Raw genomic sequence first — 25,942 nt, forward strand, 5'->3', positions numbered from 1 at the left:
CTCTTCCATATTGCATGATCAAACAGATTTCAAATTACGTGCAAAAATTCAAATTAATATTTTTGATATTGAAGCTGACTCACAATATGCTTTCTTTTTCTTAGGCACAAATATATCCACCAAATTTGAAAAGCTCCAGGGAATTTTAATTAGTTTCATTATTTACTACTCACTTATTTCCTATATATGCTTGATACATAGTTGACAATGTTGTTGAGTTACTATTCAGCATCAATTTCAGAGGTAAACTGCACTTTGAAGACAGGGTGCTAAACAGCAGAATTCTTAAAAAAATATATACAATAATATACATACACCTTTTTTTGGCAAACAATCAAATATTTATTAAAATTCCTAAACAACCAAATTTAACAATCATATTTGTCTAAGGAAAATCACTTGCTTTATTTAGTTGAATATAAGTTTCACACTGAGTCTTACAGCTTGAAACTATTAGTTATTTCTTTGAACTGAAAGCCTGCAAATGCATATATAAGAAAAAGAATGAAATATTTTAAGGATTTACAAAATGGTGTTGCTAACCTCGTACTGTCAGCTTGCTATACAACTGTGAGTTCATTTCTTTGTCTCTCTTGTAACGTCGAAATTCATCAACAGCTTCCCGTACCACTGTGACCGTCAAAACAAATCCCTGTTAAAGATACAATTATGCAGTTCAGAATTCTCAGTGCTAGAATAGAAACAGACAAGTAGCAACACCACAGAGTAAGAACATGTGCTTAGAACATTTACTTTTCTTTTTTCAATTTGGATTTGAGTCTTTTGTTCAATAAGATAAAATAGTATCTTGGTTTAGTCCAGGAAAAACAAAATCATACTTGCACATTGTACAATTATAATTAGAGTAACTACTTGTGCAAATACACATAATTTAAACAGCATTTTGAAATGCAAAAAAGGAATATGCTTTGGAGTACTTAAAGACAGCCTTTACAGTTTCAATAAGCTTATTTCCTTATCATCCACAAACTTTAGGGCTTTACCAAAAACATTTAAAAAGCCTCCAATTCTAATGCTGAAAAATTGCCTTTTTCCTAATACACAGAAAAAGATAAATGGATGGCTAGTTCTATAATTTTGATCTTAAATGTAGCTATTTAGCAACATATCACAAATATGGACACAAGAAAAGGGGATTTGTTCTGAAAAACTAAGTGTCTAAATGCTTTGGCTGCTCCTTTCACAGATAATGCTACTGCAGCTTCTATGGAAGTGCACTCAGCTGTGATGGTCTCTGGCTAGAATGGGTGGTAAGCTAAAAAACACAACAATTGAGGGATAAGCACATAAATCTTCTCTCTACCTCTCTAAACCTCCTCAGATCAGATCTTCTGGCTCAGACTCAGCACTAGAGTTTTTCACCATCAATGAAAGAGAAAGAAAAATTTTACCAGTAAAAGGACCTTTCATTACTATGAATAAGATGGATACAAAATTCAAATATTAACAAATCCACCAACAAATCAGATTCTACATTATCTATCTAGCTTCAGATAGCCACCACTACTTTATAGAAGAAAATTTATGCCATTAGACTTCTCTTGCAGAAGTCCACAGTTTGCAAAACTTCCCCTAATGTCCCAGAAATATGAAAGGAGTGAAGATGTAGAGTTTTCCTAAAAGTGTTGACTAAAAAAACGTTGACTACAGGTTTTAGCAACGTTTTGCAGTTCCAGACCAAAGTTCCAAGGCTTATCCAGCTGTGACATTATAGTTAAGCACTATTTATTTGTTCAAGTTTACATTGGCTACAATTATAGTGGAACTACATAGAACAAAGTATGGCCTATGCAAAAAGCATTCTCTTTTTACTCCCCAGGGCATAACTGAATGAAAAAAATCAGATTTTCCCCCTTTGTGACAGCAGTATTTTCATATGCTTTGGCAATATAGACATTTAGGCCACATAAAAAAAGGGACCTCCTGAAGCACCTTCAAACATATTTCTCATTTGCACACATTGCTACTAGACAGTAATCATAACACAGACTGCAAGGTGCTACTTGCAAGAATTTCTTCTAGCAGCCTCTTGTGAACAGTTGAGTACAGCTGACTATGACTATGAGGAACAATTTAAGAAAGACACTTGTCTTTTTACTCTTTTGCTCAAAGGAAGCTGATATTCTTTCAAAGGAGAGCTAAAATTGTGAAGCCAGTTTAACAAGGAAACCTGTCCTCTTTCTTTGACTGTAAGCAGGTATCTTTCATGTACTGCCTACAATCAAACCTGTATGCTTTAAAACCTTTTGTATGCTGGAGTGGAAATGAGAAGTCCATTCCCTAAAGCAACTGAAAATAAATTAGTAAAATAGTCTTGTTTTAAGAACTTTGGGGCTTGATATAACTGTATCTGTGTTGTGAAAATCTGTTGAAATAAACCAAAGGCAAAAAAAATCCTAAACAAAACAACCCACAAAATCCACATACATCATCAAAAACCCCCAAAACAGTTCTAGCAATAGTCAGCTTCTAGTCATTTGGATTTATGTAACAGGGCAAACAATTTCCTTAAAAATTTTGAGAAAAAATACAAGTCATAGCTACTCCTCTGATTATTACTGAAGATTTATCAGTAGGTACACGCCCTTCAAAAAAACCTAAACTTATCTGTTAAGCAGCAAAAGCAGATCAATAGATCAGACTTAAATGTTTCCTATTTTCCTCATAGATGCTTAGCTTTGCAAAACATTCAATTGCTGCTTTCTACCTGTAGGTTGATTATTAGTAGAAAAGCTATTAAAGTAGAAACAAGTGAGTTTAGCAAAAAAACCCATACTAGGTACTAATATTTTCAAGCTATATGTGAAAACTAGGATGCATAATTCAAAATACCTTTCAATAAGACAAACATGTTTATACATGACAGATCACTGGTGTTCACAAAATACAGTATTTTCTCCCTTCTTAGAGCAGGATAGAAATGAGCTGAGATGCTAAGGTTTTACTGGCTTCTTTTCCTTACTATCCCACTAATGTATAGTTCTGCACACAGCACATCATGGTGAACAGAGCAACTTCCAGATAAGGCTGACTTCTGCCTTTTCTTACTGTGACAGTGACAAAGACTTGTAAATATCCATTTAAAATCCCACTGTTGAACAAGCTTTCTGTCTTGAAAGTGCTTTTTGTTGCAGAAGAAGCAAAATTCTGGGAAGAGAGGTGGGAAGAACATCGAGGATGGTCTCCTCATTTATCCATAGTTAAAAGGACACATGTTACAACAATTAAAACAATGAAATCAATCCAGAATATTTACTCTATTGACTCATTAAGAACGACCTTTACTCAAGCAGTCAGCATGTCACAGCTCTTCTTCAATACTACTGAAAATAAATGCTACTGAAAAATACCAATTTTTAGAAAAAGTTTAAAACATAAGGCATTAGCTCGTCCTGCCTTTAAATCTAGTGTGAAGGGACTGGGAAGAAGATGAAAGAAAAAGTAATGATCTGGTTATAAATAAGAAAATAATTCCAAATCATGGCAATACAGCTGGCAGACTACCAGCCAGGGTCTCCTCTGAAGAGAATTCAGTTTGCAAACCATAGGAAACCTGAGTCAGAAGCAAGTGACTTGAACAGTTTCCCAAGAAAATACTGCAGAGACCTCAGTAATAAAAAGACATATCAAAAGAAAGCCAGTGCAACTGGCAGGATGATCAATTAGGAGAAACATGTTTAATTAATAACTTATTTTCAAGGCACAATTTCCTTCTGATTTATCCACGGCTTAAAATATTTGATCTCAATTTTTGTGAGAAAAGGTTGTAATCAAAACTGATACAGAGGAATGCAAAAAATTTATGCTCACAATTCTGACCTAGTCTGAAAACATAAAAGAGTCACCAAATAACAATAAATGGGAAGATATTTGACACACAAATTACCTGTGTTACCCTGTAAGTTTCTTTAGCAGCTGGAGCTTTTTTTGCTGGTTGGTTTTGTTAAACTCTCAAGACAGCAGGCAGAATGGAGCATTACACACTGACACTAGCTGGTTAACAAAAGCGACCTTGCCTGAGGGGCAGAGGCATAGTAGGCAAGAGGAAGGGAAGGCTGTCAAACAACAGCTTTCAAATAAGTATTTTACTTCTCTTATGTTCCTTGACCACTGTCGTTTACCAGTTGCAGATTTATGCAATGTACATAGACATGAACCTTTCATTGACATTAAAACCCCCAAATTTCTAGTTAATAATATTCTTCTGTTTACCAGAGGAGCCCAGTACGTGTACAGGTAGCCTATTTTCAGTGCTGGTACAAACTGTGAGCAGGACACGATGAGAAAATAGAGATTCAAGAAAAACTTGAACTGTTCGTACAAAACCTAAAATGAAAAATAAAGTAAATAAATGTCTTAAAAATTCCATTCATAATATACATAAAGTATACTTTTTCATGATAGGACATATAAAAGCATTAAATGTCATACTGTTATAGATGGCATTATTACAATACTTATATAGCACAATATATAGCATCACACACTACTATGTTATTTTAATATTATACTGCTATTTTTATATTATACTGTAATTTTTATATTATACTGCTATATTTTTGTTGAGAAAAATCCATTGATACTATTGCCTCTTTTCACTCTAAAGAAGCAATTTGCTAAATTTTAGGTATTTTGAAAACTGGACTATGTATCAAGATCACTGTGGAAAGATTTAAATATAGGTATTAAGATATATTTATTACTAAATCAAAGATTTGGTTTAAACTCAGAGCTAATTATCCAACTTTTAAGTGAAGCCACAGTAGACTTATCATAGAATACATTGTCTCATAGTCCAAAGCAATGTCAGATGCAGAGATTCCTTTGGTAATTAAAAGCACCACTTCAGCAAGCACAAGTTCTCAAGATTGCTTTGGTTGTAATTACAATGCTAAGAACATTATTCATTTTATAGAATTTTGAATCTTCAAAGTCTTCACATATTTCCTCAGTAAGCCAGGCTAATATGGCACCTCCAGCAGCATTAAGAGAAGCGGTTACTGAGCTTGGAACACTTAAGAAAATGAACAACCAATTATCTAAAAGATAAAACTTTCAAAATAGACCAAAAAGCCATATTCAGAGATTGTCTCCATTTTCTAATTTTAAAATTCAGTTAATATTACAATGACTTCTGCATAAAAATTAAAGTTATTTGACTCACATTTATTGCTCTTACCAGTCCGAAATTATTTCTTAATTATGTAAAAACCCAGGTGCTAGGAAAAAAATATTCAGTAAAGTTCAGAGTGTCATTCGGGCAGGCACAACAAAGTACAGGTACCTCAAAGCTGCCAATTCAGCTAGAGACTACCTAAACAGCCTCCAAACATCAGAATTTTTTTCAGAGCACAGAATGCTATTTCATGACTTATCAAAAAAACTGTAAAGATAAAAAAGTGAAATTGAAAGTTGTCAGAAAGGTCAGAGCCTTCTTCCAAAATGAAAGTATTTCATGCTGAACCTGTGCCTTATATTGATCCTGATGAAGTTCATCCACTCATTTCTGCTACTATGTTTAACTATTTATAAAAGCTTGATACACCCGATCAAAGAAAAGTGCAGACAGTACATTAGGAGGTGCAGATCTTGTAGGAGAAGGTGGAAGTTAAAAAACACCTTCCTACAAATATTATGAATCCTGGCAGACCACTGACAGTTCATTCAATACAAAGCTAAGCACTTCAGTCCAGTTAAGCAAATTGAAAAGTCTCCAGCTAGATAAAACTAATGAAATTACTACCTTGAAGTTCAGGAGGGGTATCTTCAAAACCCACCCATCAAAGAAGATCTATTTTATGGAAACTCATGCAAAATTCCTAAGCAGCTGTATCAAGATGCATATGAAATTGTAAATAGAAATTGAAAAGACTGGTATAAAGGGAGAAGCAGCAAGTATTTTATGTAATATTCAGAAATTAGGTGATATTTTGGAAATGTTACAGCTCTTTTGGCCAGCAAGTAAAATTCTGTTAATCTAAGCATTATTTTAAGTTTGTATTTGGATATGAAATCATTGAATATTACCCATTGCCAGCCTCAATGTTTAAAAAACCATAGAAGAGAAGACAAAATTTCACGTGATGAAAATTTCAACCAGAGAAGACCATTGGAGTCAATACTTATTATTTTGTTATATTTATGGGTTTGGGACCAATACAGTGATGTTCCCTACAAATTACTTTCAGTAAAGCAGCATAAAAAAAGACAGCTACTCAATATTTTAATAAATGAAAAGTCTTACTTTTTATCTAAAATTAAAATTTGAAAACATTTCATTTTCACCAACTACTGGGCTTCACATTTAGGATCTCACCTCATTTTGAAGTAACTACTGAGTTTTCAAATACTAGCACCAAATTAAAAATCTGACTTGACCTACTGGATAAAGACAAGATTTTTAAAAGATCAGAAAGGAACAAACATTCTCTCTCACAACAGGGAATTGCAAACTACATCTGATCCCTATAAGGAATGTGAATCCGGTTCACAATTTGTAATCCACACTGCAGATTTCGAGTTGCAATAATCAATGGCTTACTACATGCTTAACGAATTTTGTGACCTTTAGGAAAGCATATGTGGCTTAACCAATTTCAGTGTATTTAATAATTTAAAACTATGGAAGAAAACATTTACTTTGTCCAATAATGATGAGAATATTTTATCCACATGTGATAAGTGACATTTTATTTTCCTGACAGGACGTCAGTCTTAATTACAAGGCCATTAATTTTTTTTTGTTGTTTTAATAAGGAAATGCATTACCAAACACCTGCCAGTCTTTAGTTCAAAGAGACCAGAAGAATAGAATCAATACTCTTATAAATCAGCACGATCACTTAAATAAAAAATTTAAGATAAAGCATTCAATGTATTTATTCAAAAGTATAAGACATTCAGTTTTTGCTATGGGACACAGAACTCTTGGATGGTATTTGTAAAAATATGATTAAAAGAGTAATACTAAAATCTATAATATCCCACTAGGATACATTTTTAAGTTTAACTACTTAAATTTCAAAAATTGTTTCTCTGTTGCTAAATTTCATTCTAACAACACATTTTTTTAAAAACTCTGAACAAGACAAAACTGTAATCTCTCTTTTGGCTTCATATACACGGTGTATAGTACAAGCAAAAAAACTGAAATTAAGGCACAATATGGCTTCGTAGGAAAAAAGTGACAAAAAAACTTTTCATTCCACAACAAAAGTATTTGCTGAAGAACTGCACTCAAAGCCCAAAATACCTGCAAAAAGACTACAGTAACAAATTCAATTCTGAAAAGTATTAAATTAGGCCTACTTGTGATACAAATTGAAGATGCTTGTTTTTTTTGTCCCTTAAGAGCTGTCTGTTTTGGAATTCATTATTTATTATACTTTCAATAGCAAGGAGTATGAGAAATGATCCATGGGACTAAACTGAAATTTTCAACTATTTGCTTCTCAGTTGAAGTCAATCCTTTGCATGAAGAACTGTTTATTTTTTAAAAAAGAATTTAAAAATTTCTAATGCTGAATAGAAAAGTGCAAAGAAACTCACCTCAAATTTCAAAAGCTTCACTGAATTTGAACCACTGAAAATTTAATTAAGTACATATCCCTTCAAAAATCAAACAATTTAACAAAAATGCAACCTTGTTCTCAACTGTTAACTTTCATTGAAATAATTGAGACAAATACAGAAAGAAAAAGAAGAACCCGAGCAAATCAACTTATCTTTCTGTGGAGCGGTCAAAAACCACTGCAGAACATACAGTCAGCACAACACCAGAAAACGTTTAGTGGCCTTACCCCAGGTATAAAGGTAAAGATGTTGTACTTTTGATTTTTTATGGCATTTTTGGGGTATTTTTCTTCACACTTTTCAGGACACCCAAGCCACACTGTGCGAGCCTTCAGGTCTTTCTTTCTTCGACAAATGTTTATGAGCCAATCAGAACAACTGAAAAGAGAGACAATTGTTTATTTTAAAACTAAAAATGTATTACACAAGATCACAATTTCCAAACCTGGAATCCCTGAAGGCAAATACCTAAGAAAAACAGGTTAAAAAAAATGTTTGCCACATCTATATAAACAAGCATGACGTTAGCTTCTAATGTTTAGGGCAATTCAGAGTACTGAACTAACCCAGACATACACATATAAACACTTGCACATTCTTTGCAGAAAATCGTAATACACTCATGAGAAGTTTCACTACACCATACCCTGATACAGGTTCAAAAAATTCTAGTTAATAAGATTCTGCATCATGCCTTTTAGTCCTTTGGCTAAACTCTTTATCTTGGATTACTAACATTCAGATTATGCTAATGATTGAAGAGGAAATAAGGCTTCTGTTTGATTCAGTTCAAAAGATTTCAGCAGCTTTGGATACAGTTACCACATAATTTGCAAATCTTCAGTTTCCTCCATACTGCTGCTAATGCCATACCGTCAAATAATAAAAAAAAAACCAAAAACCCCTAACCAAATCTAACAAACAAAACCAGAAAACCCTTCAAAACAAGCCCACTACATAAATGCAGAATGCACAATGATCTGCAATGGGGGAACTTCAGTTCACAGAAAAAGGAAAAGCATCCTTGCCTTACCAGTTTACAAATCTACTGAAGAACTTTAAACCATGGGCAGTGTGATAGAAAAGAGCTCACAGCAACGTTTAAACAATTGCATTTTGGACAAGGATACAGGAATGGTGGGAAGGGGTCACAACAAGGAGGAACAAAAGCTGGCAAATGGAATGATGCCTCTGAGGCTCAACAGAATATTTACTAACAGTCATAAAACAAGGAACAAACATGGATGTGACTCAACTCACATAATGTAATCAGCTTAAGTACTTGCTAGTACTGTCTACAGAGGCAGAAAGACTATCCAGAAACCATTTGCAGAGAAAAGTGGGTTTGCTATACACTGCATAGTCTTGATTTACAATCCCATACATTAAAGGACAATTTATCTGTATTTATTTGTTTATACAGTGAGGAGGTGCCTCAGTCATGCTGGGAGTCTGTTTTAGGCAAGTGAATCAGGAACACTGAGCAGACAGGCCTTCCATGCTCTTCCTCTTCGGTAGTTGACTGAGCTGATAACAGATTTCAGCTACATCAGCTAATGAAGCTGACATGAGAAACAATTTCTAGTGGGGTTTTTGAATATACTGGCAATATTTTTGATGCAGCAAAAAGAAAACAAATGTTAGGAAATTCTTACAAATGTTATTCACACCAACAGGAAGAATTTGGCTGAGAACAAAAGAGAAATTTAAATCTAAATCACTTCATCACTGTTTACTGGATTCATTCTTATAGTCATATATATTTGTACACACCTGTAAGAAAACGGAAGTCACAACCAACAATGACATGTCAAGAACAATGTCTAAAACTGAACTAATTTCACTCTAAGAACCAATTGCACTACTGCTTGAGTCCTCTATGGAGTCCTGGGGCTTTGAGCACCCTCATCCAGTGAGAGATGCCCGCGCCCATGCCAGGGAGGCTGGATTAGATTATCTTTAAAGGTTCCTTTCAACTAATATCATTCTATGATTCTATGTCTCTAATAAAATTTAACTCTCAAGACATTTATCATAAGAAAAATAAAGGAACATATTCCTGGAACTGATGCAGTAGGAAAAATCATAATTGCAGAGCAGCTTATATAAAACCCAAGTAATTTCAGTGAAGGCCTCTAAAGCTTTATTTAGAACTTACTGGGTAATTGACTGTTGAATATTTCATTTCTCAGACCACAAAAACTAGAAGAGAGAGGGGTAGATACAAAGAGCAGATCAGAGTTTAAGGCTGTCTTAACAGATTAGAAAAACTAAAAAAACTACCTGGAAGACATAGAATGCAGTTGAATGGGTACAAGTGCAACACAGTTTACAGAGAAACAACCAACTACACAAATACAGAACCAGGAAATGCTCCAAAACCAGGTGGCAGCTCAGTTACTGCATGAGAATGTTATACACGTGCAAATCTGTTCAGTGTGGACAAGAATGCTTGTAGCTAGTCATGAAGGTATTCCTTTCTCTCAGTTAGTGTTAGCATGATCTCAGTTGGCTTACAGGACCATTCTGAATACCAACTTTCAACAAACAGGCCTACTGGGAAAACAGAGACCACACACAAGAGCAAGAAAACAATTACAGGTCTAGAAAGCAGGGCAGGCTGACTACCAGATACACCAAAGAAACAGAGCTGCTCACAGAAGGCTGAGTGTGGACCTAATATGGTTAAAAGTATGTAAGAACCTGCTGCAAAGAGGAAAGGGACCATTATTCTCTAGGTCCACCACCATTAACTAATGACAGACCTTCAACTGTAGCAAATCAATAAGCAGGGTGGGCACGACATGAACAGATATTGCGTAAACTCTTTAAATGAGAGGGGTGGAGGAGACACTCAAGGAGGCTTTAAATGAGAGGGGTGGAGGAGACACTCAAGGAGGCTGAAATTTCTGCAGATCTCTAAGATGTGGTTAGATCAGACATCAGTGATAGATATAATTCATTCTGTACAGGTAAGGAATCAACTGGAAACCGCTTAAGGTCCTTTCCTAGTCTGCTTATTCACAATTAGAGAATCATGAAACACACAAATACTGCAGGGAAGGAAGGCTGATAGTTAGCTTACATTGCCACAATGCCTATTAAAGTGTTCTTGTGTGTAGTCTACATAATCCCATGCTTATTACAAATTAATTTTGCCAAAGAATGGAATTCATACTTGTTGGTTCTTCCTAAAGAAAATTGAAGGTTATGCCAATAGCAAAATTATTCATAGCAACAGTAACTTTGTTATGGAAATACCACTACATCAATACTCACAAGCTGACCTTTAAAATACTTCAATTTTAAATGTTGGACTCTTAAGATATTCTCCTGGATTCTTAAAATTTTCTCCCCGAAACTCTCACTCTGGGATAGACGTAAACATGCATTTTATTGCATGCTTTTTATTTTTGATAGAAAAATGAAATGTCCTTTCATCAGCTTCTCCCAGTCACTTTAAAACAGTGACAAAGAATTATTCTATCACAAAAATTCTAACAGCGTTAATTCAACTTTCAAAATTCAGCCCTGTTATTTAGTAACATACAAAAGGGAAATATTATTACTTAAACTTGTCTTTAAAGCAAAATAAACAGCAATCTTTCCTTTTCATGATTCCACAAACAGTTTAATGGCTGTGAACAGATCCTGCTGCTGCCGAAATGTCCAGTACCTCCCTCCCCCCATGACAAAGGTGTGGATTCTTGCTCCTTCTCTTGTGCTGGCACAAATACTCATGCAACCGCATGGGAAAACTAGGCCTGCAAATCAACCCAGCTGTAAACTAATGCAGAATAAAAGGGGATTATTTTCAGTTATATCCATCCCCAACCTTTAAAAATCTAAAAAACTGTAAAAATAGTTGAAACAACGCAGGTGATATGTTTGCAGCAGAAGGCAGAATGATTCCACTCAGTGCCAACTTGATAAAACTGCTCATGGCATTAAAGCTTTAAACTTGATAGTTTGCAGGGCAGGGACATAGAGACAGAAGAGACAGCTTAGTTATGTAGTGAGAAGTGAAAGGACAGATCTGGAGGAAAAAAGTTCCCAGGAAAATAACTTTTTCCTGGAGAAAGTGAGCTAGCATGACAGATCTGCCTACAGTCCCATAGACAGAAATTCCCTAACAATCTTTGAAATCCAGCATTGTTCAATCAGTCTTTGAATTTGAACTGCAAACAGACAGAATATTTGATTAGGCACAGTCTCTTTTGTAGAATCATTTCCTCAGACACTAAGGACTTCTCTACTGCTAAAGTTAAACATTCACCTAAAGCAACATAATTACACTGCCTTCCTTGCCACAGAGTCTCCCCTCCTTGAAACTACTTATTTTGCTACAGATCGACAGATACCATCATGACCATTAGTTTAGCAAATACCAAAAAGTACAAACACAAGAGTCATGTCTGACTGGGAAACAACTGCAATACCTTTGATAAGAGGTTTGACTGACACAGAGCTAACAGTCAAGTTTTCAGAGGTAAGAAGTCACAGATGATGAAAATATTACAGGTTATGCCCAAATCAATATTGTCATGGTTCAGATGAGCTTTACTACCATAGAAATAGAAATCAGTTAGATTCTGCTATTTACAGTCTCAGCAGCAATTACTGCTTTGTCACAGAAAGAATACAAGGTGGACATGCAGGCCTCAGAAATCCTAATCAAGTTATATTAATTTAAAAATTTAACACCTATGAAGTCTACCCAAAAGTTTTGCAACTCAGATTATCACCCTCCAACACATTTCTAATCTGTTCTTGAATTAACATTCTCCAATATAGAAAATATTTATGAACAAGGGTATAGACCCTTTCAAGGGCTTTCTGTACCCAGTAAATTTGTATGATAAATGAGAGTAGCTTTCTCCGAGTTTCAAATAGCCTAGAAACATAACGTAACATGCAACACGATCGAGACATTTCAGATTTTTCTGAACTCTTACATAAAACCACATATAATGCTAGGGATTCAGCAATAAAAAAATATAAAGTGCATCCTTGTTTACTGATTTAAGTTTGTATTTCAAATACCCTTGCCCAGAAAATTCAACATATGCACAGAAAGTCTTTTCCTTAAGCTAGGTGCAAGCTGTGTTGTCTGTATCAATATAACTGTATGTATGAAAATTGTATGTATGAAAAATAACTAAATTTATTAAAGAACTTCAAGGCATATCTATTAAATAGCATTTTACTAACCTGCTTTCTAATGCATTATTTTGATGTGAAGGAACAATAACCACTGTCTTCATATTAGGAACTAATACCATATTTAAACTAAAAACAGCAACAAAAAACCCACCAACCAAAAAAACTCCCCATCAGCAAACGAAAACCTGAAGTAATTGTTAAATAAGAACCCTTAACTTTTTCATAAATAGAGCGAATCTCTACAAGTCAAAAGCTAAAGTAAAAGTCTCAACTGACTCTGCAGCTCTAATAATAAAGGCTTTTTTTTATTTTCTCTTTTCATTACTTTTATCCTACAAGCTTAACTGCCAGTATCTTTCACAAAACAGCATTTTCATCAGAATGGAAAGATAATATAAAAGCTCTATATTGTCTGCAAGGGTCAGCTTTTCCTTATTAGGTTTTAAGTAGCAGAAACTAGTTCTGCAAAGAAAACATACTGTAATTATTGTACTCAACAGGTAGCTTCAGTAATCAGGCCAAAAGCAACACAGTGGTCATGTCATTCTCAAAAGATCAGCATTTTCCCATGCTTCTGCATAACAAATGCGTTGCAGATTAATTGAAAGCGTACAGGCCATCTTAGAGCCCAAATTAATCCGAGCATTTGATATCCCCTTCACTTCATATGGAAATGCCATTCAATGGCACCATTTTCATAGGGACAAAGTGTTTTTTGATAACAAGTGGAATGTAAATCTCATGAGAAAGAAATCAATCCAGCCCAAAGAACTCCCGAGTATTGATCTATGTGCATTATAATTTCACAAGCTTGAAGAGAATTTGTAAGTTAAAGGGGAAATGATTACAACCACAAAACAGCTGCTATATCACAAAGTTTTTCTTTTAACTGTGCTATGAAAGCAAGAAATAGGCAGTTTCTGAAGTTAAAAGTTATATTGGGTGAATTAAGCCTTCAGTTTGTTCAAAATCAAAGACAACATTTGATTTAATTATGATGTTTTTCTTGCAAATGGAAAAACTCTTTAAAGAGCTGAAGATTTGCAAATAAAATTCGCACCATTCAGATCTGATCAACAAGTCTATTGTCTAAACTGAAGTTAAAAGCTGAATAAAAGATTTTTACAAAACCATTTTTCAAGTACACAGAACTTTGTCAAACCTTCCATGTCTCCTTCTGCAAAGCAGCTGAAACTTTTTAGAATATAAAGAGTAACAGTTTGTGATGTAGCAACAAACATCTATAGAACATAAAATTCAAAGGTGAAAAGAAAGAGATGGAAAACTTCCTCTCACAAAAATGAGATTAATCCTAACAATGCAAGACAGACCAAAACCCCTACTGGGTATGGGGGTTTTTGTTTGTTTGCAACATGTAAAGTGATTTTGAACACAAACACAAGACTTTCACTAAGAATCCAAAAGAAATCAGGGGCCCCCTGAACTTGGCTCCAGGATAATGCCGAGTCTGTTATTGTGTTCATCTTTCTGTCACAGCTTTGAAAAATTTACAATTTTGTTTAAAGCACAAAAAGAAATTCTAGATGTTGAAGCAGAGATTTCAACCTCACCCAGATGCAGGTATGAGGTATTGATTTCCATAAAAATAGGTGAAATTTTAAGTTCTGTTTAAATGAACAGGTTTCAGACTGCTTTAATCTTACTTTACACTTAAAATAACCCTGTTTGTCTTCTGCAAATAAGTTTCAGTTGTTCCTTCAACATGAATACACTAACACACAAAAAAATCTTTTTCCAATGTGATCCTCTCCATTTCCAGAGTGAAGGCATCAACACACAATTGTATCTCAAACCAATACTTCTCACCACATAAAAACACTGTAACTAATTCTACAACACAAAGTAAATACTGCAGGTTTGACAATACAGTGGCCTCCAAGTTTCCTCCACGATTTTTTGTATGATTCTAGCTAACTTCATCACCTGCAAATTGGCATTTCAAAAACTCAACTATTTTGTGGGCCCTAGCAAAAATTTGTGAAGTGCTATTACAATGAGAAACCATCAAAAAGAATAACTTACACTGACTGCACATCCCTGATTTTTATCAATTACAAAGCCTCAATAATGCTGTCAGCCCGGATGAAATCTCCCTACTACAATGACATGTATTTACACCCAAGAGGAGGTTTCTACCCAGCTTAACTGGACCAGTAGATAAGATACCATAGGATTCACCTCCCTTCCACATCTTTTTCCCTACTTCATAAGCTGGCACCTGCAGCTTTCCTATGGGAGTGTCCTCTGTCTCCTAATATCCAACTGAAATTTCAAGCTTCTGCTAGAATCTGATGCTCATTTTTTCATTATTTTTTCCATGAAAAAGGAAAATTGTCTGCTATGATGTTCTATTTTAGAGAACACTAACGTGATTACAATTCCTGCAGATATAAATGCAAGACCAAATGGACTCTTTACTGTGTCCAAATTTAGGTGAGGAAATCAGCAAAGCAGAAGTCATACTCCCCTAAAGCCTCTTTCTTAGTGAAGTTCTTAGTGAAGACTTTCCTTTTCACACACCTATATTAGGAGTAAAGTATGTCTAGAGAATAGCAAAAAAAAAAAAAGAAAAAAAGAAAAAAAATCCATAGTGCAATTTCCTTTCTCTTTTCCTTCTCAAAAATCTACCATAAATGTGACTCAAGTAATTTAGAGAACAGGTTTTAAAGTTTCTAGGCTTGAAAGCTGAGATGTACCTCTCAATTTTAAAAAGCAAGCAGGAACATGAAATTTTGCAATCTCCAACACTAATGACCATTTCTTGTGATATTGTCTTACAATTTTTAATTAATTCCAACATAAACTCACCTTGCAATTGTCTGTCTCTATCCAAACACTGTAAATGGTGCAGTCTTTACTGATCTGCCTGTCTTCATCAAACTTACAGCAATATAATCACAGTAACTAATAATCACTAATACTTACAGAGCTGAACTCACATAAAAGTATGTTGTTTGAAAGGTATCTAAACTTTAAGACACGTCCAAAAGATTAACGACTTCTTTAAATACTTATAAATGTTTTTTAACAGCTAAAATGTAGGTCTATACCAGAAACACTGTTTCCACAACCCATTAACATATACAAACACTACTTCTTTAAACTTTTCCACCTTCCTTCCTTCTACCTTCCAAACACTTAACGCATATAATAAAATTAATAAACCATAATAATAAAATAATGAACCATGAGGTTTTGTTAAATCATTATATGAAACAGAAATCAACACAGACCATGTTTTTAAAAGCTTTCTAACAATTATTTCATAAAACTGAAGGCATACAAACACAGCATTGCTTAGTTAAGACAGCAGGCCTCTTAATGCACCGTGAAAATCAGCTGTGAAGACTTCTATCTAAATCTGTTCTAAAAACATCTGCCAAAGAAAGAATCCGCTATTTAAATTCACTCAAAATGCTTCAGTCACTCGACTTCACTGATTGTCAGATTTTATCACTCCAAATTACAGAAAAAGGAAGATCCTTAATAATCCTAACAGCAGTTTCACTACTTAGAAGTTTTGCTAAAATTTCAATAGAAAATTACTATTCCAAGGTATTTGAATATAGCAGAGTTTGGCAGAGAAAGTTTGTAAGTAAGAACCAAATCACAAGAGCTAATTCCAATTGTAATTCACTCCAAGACCACCAGTTAAATTTATATTTTAACCATTAAGGTTGAAGGGTTGGCTACTCATTAGTTGATGAATTTGCTTTTTCCTTACAGCAACATCAATAAATTTATATACTGAAAACTTAATACACTAATATCTGAAAAAATTAAAAATTTAACCCCTCTACCCTAATGTACTTTTGAGTGAAGTGAGAACCAGGATTACATGCTAAATTATGGACCTCAGAATAACACAAGTTTAGCTCATGATCCCTCTTGCAAGTCAGCCAGGCAGACAGGAGAAGCACAACAGCATCATCATCTCCTCAGAACTGCTTTTAACAGCTGGCAGTGTCCAAGTAAGGAAAATGCAGGCAAATAAATAAAATAAATAAAATACTCATGACAAGCAAATTATTCTGTGTTCTGTACTCTGCACACATCACACAATACAAAATTAGTATTTTTTCCTATTTTTTTAAAACTTTAACTAGAAGTACTAGCATGTGACAAACCTAGTGCAAAGGAACTTCCAGCCGCCACAGATAAACCATTCTAAGCCTCTTCTTCTCTGAGAAATTCTGGCTCTTGGTAAAGTGTGGTAATCACTCTCATCATTTTCAAAGCCTTCTTCTGACATCATTAGTGGCATTTCATCCAAATGAGAGGACTCATCTTCCGCTTGGTACCTGGCAAAATGAGATAAAAGCACTACATAAATAGCCAGTACATACTTTTTATTACCGAAAATTTCCTAAACTAACAAGTTAATTTTTGCCATATGGAATTTCATTAGATATTTTCATCTAAGTATCTCATGCATTTTTGTTAAAACATTAACAAGATATTCTGATTTTAGTTAAAATTGTGTAATACAGCAGAAAGCCTGCAATCATTATATAAATATAGTATAAATAATTCTAGGGAAATTCTTATTTTTTATATAATCTGTTTAAACAAAGTTGCAATTTCCTACACTTCAAAGGATTCTTTGTAGGATTTTGTTAGGTAGAAGTTACTTTGCAAAGCTTATAGCAGACACAAGTGACTGAGTACAGACGGAAGTACAGACTTTTTATTTCCACTGTGCTTTTTCAACCTGCTTTCCTGTTGAATTTTCTTGTGTGTGCAGGCCTTTGAGCCTCACTTTCTACACCACTCATCAGCATCTTGGTTTTAATTATGAAAACATTATAGTTACTCTTATAATTCTACATGAAAACATTCAGAGAGTCAAGAAGATTTGCCTGTGGGACCTGATACCTTGAGAAGCTACGTAGAACAGAAGCTAGAAAGTGTTAAAGGAATAAAGTAGGTATTTATTAAAAAGGCCTTCAGAGGATATACCCTGAGCAGTACAAGAGCCTAGCCAAGGCTACACCCAACATTGATGACAGGTCACATGTTTTCACACTTTTATAAGTTTTGGTTCATTTGCATGTTGGGATTAATTGCTCAGTTACAGCTTCAGCTTATGAAGTCCCATCCTCCCATGCTCTCCTCAATTCGCTGTTGTTTATACTTTTCGGGCCTGAAGCTGCAAGGGTGTCCTTAGTTATCAGGCTGGAAAAGGATTCTTTTGTCTAACTAAACTGTGAAGAGCACTTGCTAACACTTTATATGAAGTTCAGAGGTATATACTAATGCAGCACAGAATCTGGAACATATTACAGCTAAAACTTAAGGCATCAGAGCCATGGAAACAACATTAGACTAACAATGGTCCTTTCCTCCCCAGAAATTATTATTCATTATCTCAATTTTACACATATGGAATGCTTTTTAAGCTAGGACAAAACACTGGAATATTCAGTAAGAAAATTCCTCTAAGTGCATGTAAATTGACTAACTTACTCCTTTCATACTTTTATACCTTAGGGAAGATGATTGAAAGAAGATGCGCTGTTGTAAGATCGTGCCTCGTTTAGTGCAATACAACACAATGTTACTCAGAATTAGTAAATTTAATTTTTATGAAGCTGTATTTAAAGTCATCTCTTACAAGGTGAATCCCAGGACCGTCTCATTTTCTCCCCAGCAAGCTAATCCCAAACCATTTAAAAATAGTAATTAACAAAACTAGACATTCATTCCCTTTATGTGAGTGAGCAGCTGGAGTGCATGGTGTTCTGCCTAGGGATGGATGAGAAGGCAACTGAAAGCTTCTGGATTAAGAACAAAGAGAACAGGTAAAGGTAACATTTTGGTAGGTGTCTGCTAGAGACCCCTGAACAGGAAATGCATGCGAGTGAGGCCCTTTACAGACAGAGAAAAGCAGCTTCACATTCTCAAACTCTGATCCTCATGGTGAACCTCTATCACCCTGGTATCTGCTGGAAGAACAACACAAAAGGACATAGGCAATCCTGGAGGGACCTGCAGCACTTTGACAACAATTTCCTCCTCTAATTACTCTGGAGGAGGCCCATGAGACAAGATGCTCTGCTGAACCTCATACCCACAAAGCAAGGAGAGACTCACTGAGGATGGGAAGGTCAACACAGCCTTGACTGCAGTGACCATAAGATGGTGAAGTTCAAGACCCTGAGAGCAGGGGGTAAAGTAGCAAGCAGCTCACAACCCTGGAATTCAAAATGGATTCAGTCTTTTCAATAAGTGCTTGAAAGAGTCCCATGGAATAAGGTCTTGGGGAGAAGAGGGGCCCAAAAAAGCTGGCTAGTACTCAAGGATCACTCCAAGTTCAAGAGATTCCCATCCAATGCGATGGCTCTGACTGGACAAACAAGGAGCTGTTCAAACCCGGGCACAAAATGGAAGTGCACAGAGAAAAGACAGGTAATCTGGGGAAATACAAAAACATTGCCCAAGCTTCCAAGAACAAAGCTAGGACAGCTATAGCCAAATGTAATTGAATCCAGCCAGGGATGTCAAAGACAAGAAGTTTTAAGTACATAGGTGAGATAAGGAAGACTAGGGAAAATGGGGTCTCATTGAATAACACAGGGGATATAGTTACACAGGACATGGAAAAGGCTGAGGTACTGGATGCCTTTGCTTCAGTCTTGATTAGCAAGACTGACTTTTAGGAGTCTCAGGTCTCAGAGAACAGGAAAACAGCCTAAAGCAAGGAAGATGAGTGAGGAAACACTTAAGCAAACCAAATACAAATATATATATATTTTTTCTTTTAAATAGTGTAATATTACATATATAATAAAATAAATATAATATGTAATTAAATATGTATTATATATTTATATATTAGTAGTATTCTATTATATATATATTTGCATGTAAAAAAATAAAAAAGCTTTTGGGCCCTGATGGGATGCACCCACAAGTGCTGAGAAACCTGTCAGACGTCATTGCAAGGTCACTTCCAATAATCTTGGATCAATCATGGCAATTGGGGGAAGTGACTAAAGATTGGAGGAAAGCAAATGCCACTCCTCCTTTTCAATAAGGGCAAGAAGGAGGACCCAGGGAACCTGCCCTTAGCTCTCAGTCTCATCACAATCCCTGGGAAGGTTATAGAGTGGCTCATCTTTGGAAATCTTTTCCAAAAAAGGACGAGAAAATTAAGAGGAGTAGTCAGCATGGCTTCACCAAAGGGAAGTCCTATTTGACCAACCTGATAAACTTGTAAGATTGAAAAGCTGACCTGGTAAATAAGGGAAAAGCAGTGGATAGTGTCTGCATGGAGTTCTTAGACACTGTCTCCTATAAAATTCTTGTAGGTAAGCAGCTAAGCTGCTGCTGCAATAGCTGGATGAGCAGACAGTGAGATGGATTGAATTCTGTCATAATGGCCAGGTCCAGAGGGTGGTCAGGGGCACAAAGTCTAGTTGGAGGTCAGTACCCCAGGTCAGTGTACCCCAGAGATCCATACTGGCTCAGTCTTGTTTAACATCTTCACTGATGATGTGGAAGATGGGGCCAAATGCACCCTCAGCAAGTTTGTAGATGACACAAAACTAGAAGGAATGATGACATGCCACTATCTAGTGCAAATCTGAGTGGCTGGAGAAACAGGTTGATGAGAACCTCAGGAAGGTCAGCAAGAAGTTAGAAGTTACAAAGTTCTTCACCTGAACAACCTCACTCACCACTACATGCTGGGGGCTACTCCAGGGAAGGAGCCTAGCAGCAAAGAATTTGGGGATCCTGGCGGACAGCAGCGCTGTGCCCTCACTGCAAAGACAGGCACCAGTATCTTGGGCTGCATCAGGCAAAGTGCTGCCAGCACCCATCAAGGGAGGAGGTTCTTCCCCTCAGCTCAGCACTGGGGTGGCCACACCTGGAGCAGTGTGTCCAGTGCAAGAGAGATATGGCCATGCTGAATAGAGTCCAATGAAGGGCTATGATGATGATGATGAAGGGACTGAAGCATCTCTCCTACAAGGAAAGAATGAGAGAGGTGGGACTGCTCAGCCTGGAGAAGACAAGGCACAAGCAGGATCTTATTAATGTCTATGAAGCTGAAGAGAGGTTGCAAAGATGAATGAGTCAGGCTGTCTTCAGTGGTGCCCAGTCACAGGACTAGAGACAATGGGCTCAAACTGAAACACAGAAGGTGCCATCTCAATATCAGGAAACACTTTTAACTTGAGGATGAATAAGCACAGGCATGAGCAGTCCAGGGAGACTGTGGCATCTCCATTCTTTGAGACATTTAAAACCTGTCTGGACATGATACTGAGCAAGCAGCTGTTGGTGGCCTTGCTTGAGCAGGAGGGAGTTCTGCTGACAGAGCAGCACCCAGCACCCTGAACAGTATTCAGTCAAATACAGCTTTGTTTTTGTTTTAAGCAATATTACAAACACAAGGGGTAAGCATGAAAAGGCTTGCATTTTTTCAACTCGCCACATATTTAATACAAAAGCCTGAAACTATTTCTGTTCCCCCTAAATTTTCTATGTTGAGCCTTATTGTATACAAGAATATATATTAAAGCAGTTACTAACTTTTTTGGATGCCAGGAAAGGGAGGGAGGGAAGCAAGAGACTGAATATTAGATTTCTATTGGAAAGGTACACCACATACTTGACACTGGCTTTATAATAAATTGGTATCAACACAGTTAAGAAGTAAACTCTAACAGGGAAGGGGAACAAAAAGCCCTAAACCCACTACTGTTTAACAAGTCTTGAGTTAGACACTCTCTCTCTTCTTTGGCAGGTGATGCCCTGATTTCTGCACTGCCTTGGGATCACTTGGCATGGAACACCATTAAGGGATGTGTTTAGACCAGACTAGAAAATATTGCATAACTAGGAGTAATAATAAGCAAACATCTCCCATACCCCACTGCAAGTCAACTGAGTATTGGAACCTTTACTACATTAGGCCTTGTGACAAGAAATCGTCATCAACGTTTCAAATGGTGTAAAAGCACTGCCACACTGCAGTAAACACAACCAAAGTTTCAAACTAAAATAAACTGTGCTAATACTAAACTATTAAGAGTTTCCAGAAAGTTATGTGAGAATATGTCATGGAAAATGCTTTCCAAATTATTGCTAAGAGCATGCAATTAAAAAAAAAAAAAAGTTTATTTCAAACATGAGAAAACTTGGCCTTCACAATGATGTTTGCAAAAAGCTGTATCTGATGTTTAGTTTAATATGACAATCTAGAAATATATTTTCTCTTATTATTATTATTATTATTAATGGACATTAAGAAAAAACATTATACAAAAAATTCTCTTCACAGAACACAGCAGTTATTACAGGTTAGGATCCATATTATATCAAATTACATTGATTTTTCTCAGACTAGATCAATACTAGGTAATAAAACCACTGCATAGTAAAAACTAAAGATATTACTTTAATCTTAGACTTCCAATAAGACAGTCCTGTGTTTAAACATACTCCTGTCCAATGCTTTTATAATATTTTCTAATTAAATTTGTAAATTACATTATCATGGTTTTAATAGAGAGCTTTATGTTGCATTGTGTTTTGCTCTTGGACATCTTATTAATGATGTATTTTAACACCACCCAGTGAGATCACAGTCGGACAGCTGTAATTGAGGGTACAAGATATCACAAAGTAACACATTCCTTTTACTTCCCTACAAAGTTAACAAGTGTCTGATTTGAAAAATAGTATCTCTTATAAACAACAGTAACACAGTAAACAGGGTAAAATCTTTCATGAAGAAACATTAATGCAAGAGAATCATGAGAGAGATTTGACGAAGAAACATTCACAGATATGATTAATGTTAAAAACTATTTTGTAAATGTGGTAGTATTTGCGGAATACATTGATCTTCTAATCATAATTTCTTAAGATTTGTTTACCATTATATTAAAAACAAGGGGGTTCTTTTCCACAATTGGTATCTACTTTTGCACTTTGAAATATGGAATTTCACCAAGTAGTGAAGATAATGAGCATAAGCAACATCATGTTTGGTAAGCCTGACTTCAAAATACAGCCTGTGAACTGGCAAGCAATTTATTCTGTTTCAAAAGCAATTTTGCTATTGTGTTGGAAAATTGTACTTCAGTATTTAAAAACAGTAAGATAATGAATAATGGATTTTTCATAACTAGAATGAGAACAAAAAACCTTTGTGTCTTTGTTACCTAGTATTTTGCTGCACTTAATTGCTTGAAGTGCTGATTTTCCTTGAGTGACAAATCAATTAAGTATAATCCTAGAAACTTGTATTAAAACAGGGAAGCAACGAAAGCAACAAGAATAAAGAAGCCAGAGAGGAGACATCAAAACTCTCAGCATGACTGCTACCAAATCAGGTATGAAGAAAACTATCTTGACAAAATATGGTTTCTCAAGAAAAAAGGAACATTAATATTAAACAACTTTCCACAAAATCTGACTGCTATTAGGAATCTCATTGAACAGATTTAACTGAAAGAAAGTCATGTATACTAAATCCTTTTAAGTGAAATTTTGATATAAATATCTGCTGTGAAAATGATGCCTGAAGTCACATGCACCTACGTCACTCCACTTTGATGGCTGTTTGCCAGACGAGACGCAGAGTTTCATAGGTACAACAGGTAATGGAAGACGTTTTAAGTTATTTAAATCTAACTTGGCTACTTATTCAGGTCCATAATAATTTCTATGCTTTCTGCCACCTTTCCATTACTCTAAAGGAGCAATATCCAAGGGTGCAGCAGGAAGGTGCAAGACACAGGGCAATTGTGACTGCATGCTTTTCTGGTTTTACTCACTCAACAACTGTAGAAGCAGTATTTATGAAGAGGGTTGTTTTATCTGCTTGATCAAAAGACCCAGGTAGGAATATAAGCACTGCATCAGATCCTGCATAAATATTTGTTCCTCATCACCTATCGATTTTGCTATAGATGACCATTCACAAGAAGGAAAAAAAAGCTGATGTCTTACAGCAGTATTTCTCAAACCTAGTGAGGACGAAAAAGGAATGCATGGTCATGAGTCTATGCATGAATTGGAACCAGGAGATGGCTGTGGGATGCAGAGTAGCATGGAAGAGAAGCTGCAGCAGAAAGTCTTAAGTAAAAGAGCTGAGAAAGACTAGCTGAGCTACTGCCACCCAATGCTGTGACCATGTTCCATCCCGCTGAGAGCTGGTGATTTGGCTGAGTGGCAGCCACAAGACTCCCTCTGCTTCCCATCATGGGCACAGGACAGAGTAACCTGCACAATCTGTCTCACTCATACCCTATCCTGCTCTACCTCCAACCTATAAGAACTCTTTCCCAGTCTGAGGATGAAGGAGGAATTTGCCAAATTGTAGAGAGGCATCAGTAGAAAAAATGAAGAAAGTGACAGGCATTTCCATACAAAGAGCAAAAATTGTTTCTTACAGGATGAACAACCAAATCAACAACTGCTGTAGACCACCTGTATCACTGACAAAACTGTCCAGATCATGTCCAGTAATGAAGAAAAAATTCCCAGGAAACTGCAGCTGCATAGATTTTATTTACCAAGGCACATTCATTCATAACCACGTTTATAACTAAACAATGTAGTTTCATGTAACCCTTCTTCTTAAACAAATAACCAGTGTATCCATAAAATAAATTGCTTTGCTAGAAGTTACCCAAGAAAAATCAAGTTACAAATAAGTATTTTTCTCAAATATTACCCTGCATTTCTAAGAATTAAAAATTACATTTTTCCTCTAATTTCAAAAATCTCTATGGTTCACACAGCAGTAAATTCTGTTAAATGACAAAGCAATCATGCTGTTCCTAGATTACAAAAGAAGTTGCAAACAGAAAAATCTTCTACAGCTAAATGCATGAAATTGAAAGCATTTTCTTTGACCTCTTCCCAAAAAACACAGAAAAGGTATTTCTGAAGTTTTTAAAATTGATTAGAACTTGCTGCTCTATGTTCCTATTCAGCTTCAGCTGTGCCTCTAATGCAAGTATAACACCCTAATCAGTGTTACTTGGGAAGTCTCTGAACACAGGTCCTGACCTGAAAAAAAAAAAATTCACACACACAAAATACTGCTGTTACAAATTTTTATGGAGTAACCACAGTTAATACTAGCAACTTTTAAGGATGCTGGATATTTGTAAAGCAGAACATTTACATCCAGGATCTTTTAAAAACTTAGTACAATATTCTTGCCATAGTGCATCTTTATCCACTGAACAACAAAATATAAGGAAAAAGTACTCCTACTGCATGCAGGCAAGTTTGTTACTGTGTCACTGAGATAAGTAAGACCAAACTCTGCAATAAGACCAAATAAATAATTGCCCCCCCTGCCCCAAATGATACAGAGAGATAATATGGAAAATCACAAGGCAGCATTGTTGAACTACTACTACAAAAAAATAAAACAACAACAAACCAACCAAGAAACAACAACAAAAAGCTCCACCACAAAACCAACCAAACAAAAAACCAAACAGACAAAAAACCCCAAACAAACAAAAAGCTGGTATCTTCAGCCTTGCAGAACGAAGGGAAAACCCCTTACATCTGTTCAGATAAAGGTCTACAAGCGTGATAGAAACTTATTACCACAGCAGCTCCCTTTCATCAGTAGTTTTTAAAAAATTGCTTAAAACAGACACTAAAACAACAGGTTCCACCAGACAAAGATCAAATATTCTGAATGCTATTTGCCTTCTCTTTCTCCTGCACTACACTTTCTTACTAGAACAACATACAGAAGAAGCAAATTGAGAAGATATGTAATGGAGCCTCCATGAAAAAAGGCACCCATCCTTATTCCCCCTTGCTCACCTTACAAAGTGCTATGTATACTTTAACACAAGATCTTTTTCAACCCATGACAAGATGAGTGAGTCTCTGTATTTAACACATAGATACCAGAAATACCTAAGTACACAGCAGGACCTCAGGAAACATCATCTACATTCAGCAGAACCCTTTTTTAATTAGTTGGGTATGTCATTGATCAGAACAACAGGGCCATTTTATCACTGTCACTGGGTATTGTTATTGACATTGTAGCCCAATCAATTGTTTTCTCTCCCTCTTTTTAGCAATCCAAATGCCTGCCCAAGCAATACAAATCACTGTATTTAGATACTATAGGTACAAACCAGGAAGGCATGCAAAAATAATAGCTTAAACA

The 25,942-nt window shown here is 35.7% G+C and overlaps 1 protein-coding gene across 3 annotated transcripts in view; it reads right to left on the reverse strand.

The window, feature by feature from the left end:
- ATP9B (ATPase phospholipid transporting 9B (putative)) overlaps positions 1-25,942 on the reverse strand; it is a 153,370-nt gene that overhangs the window by 120,219 nt on the left and 7,209 nt on the right. For all 3 annotated transcript variants that reach the window (XM_059851270.1, XM_059851261.1, XM_059851279.1), the window contains exons 2-5: positions 16,905-17,078; positions 7,821-7,971; positions 4,234-4,347; positions 544-652 (exon numbers count right to left, since the gene is read on the reverse strand). In XM_059851270.1, coding sequence (XP_059707253.1) covers positions 544-652; positions 4,234-4,347; positions 7,821-7,971; positions 16,905-17,078 — 548 coding nt within the window. The remainder of the gene's footprint in view (positions 1-543; positions 653-4,233; positions 4,348-7,820; positions 7,972-16,904; positions 17,079-25,942) is intronic.

This window comes from Haemorhous mexicanus, chromosome 1, assembly GCF_027477595.1.
Source record: "Haemorhous mexicanus isolate bHaeMex1 chromosome 1, bHaeMex1.pri, whole genome shotgun sequence".
Lineage (NCBI taxonomy): Eukaryota > Metazoa > Chordata > Aves > Passeriformes > Fringillidae > Haemorhous > Haemorhous mexicanus.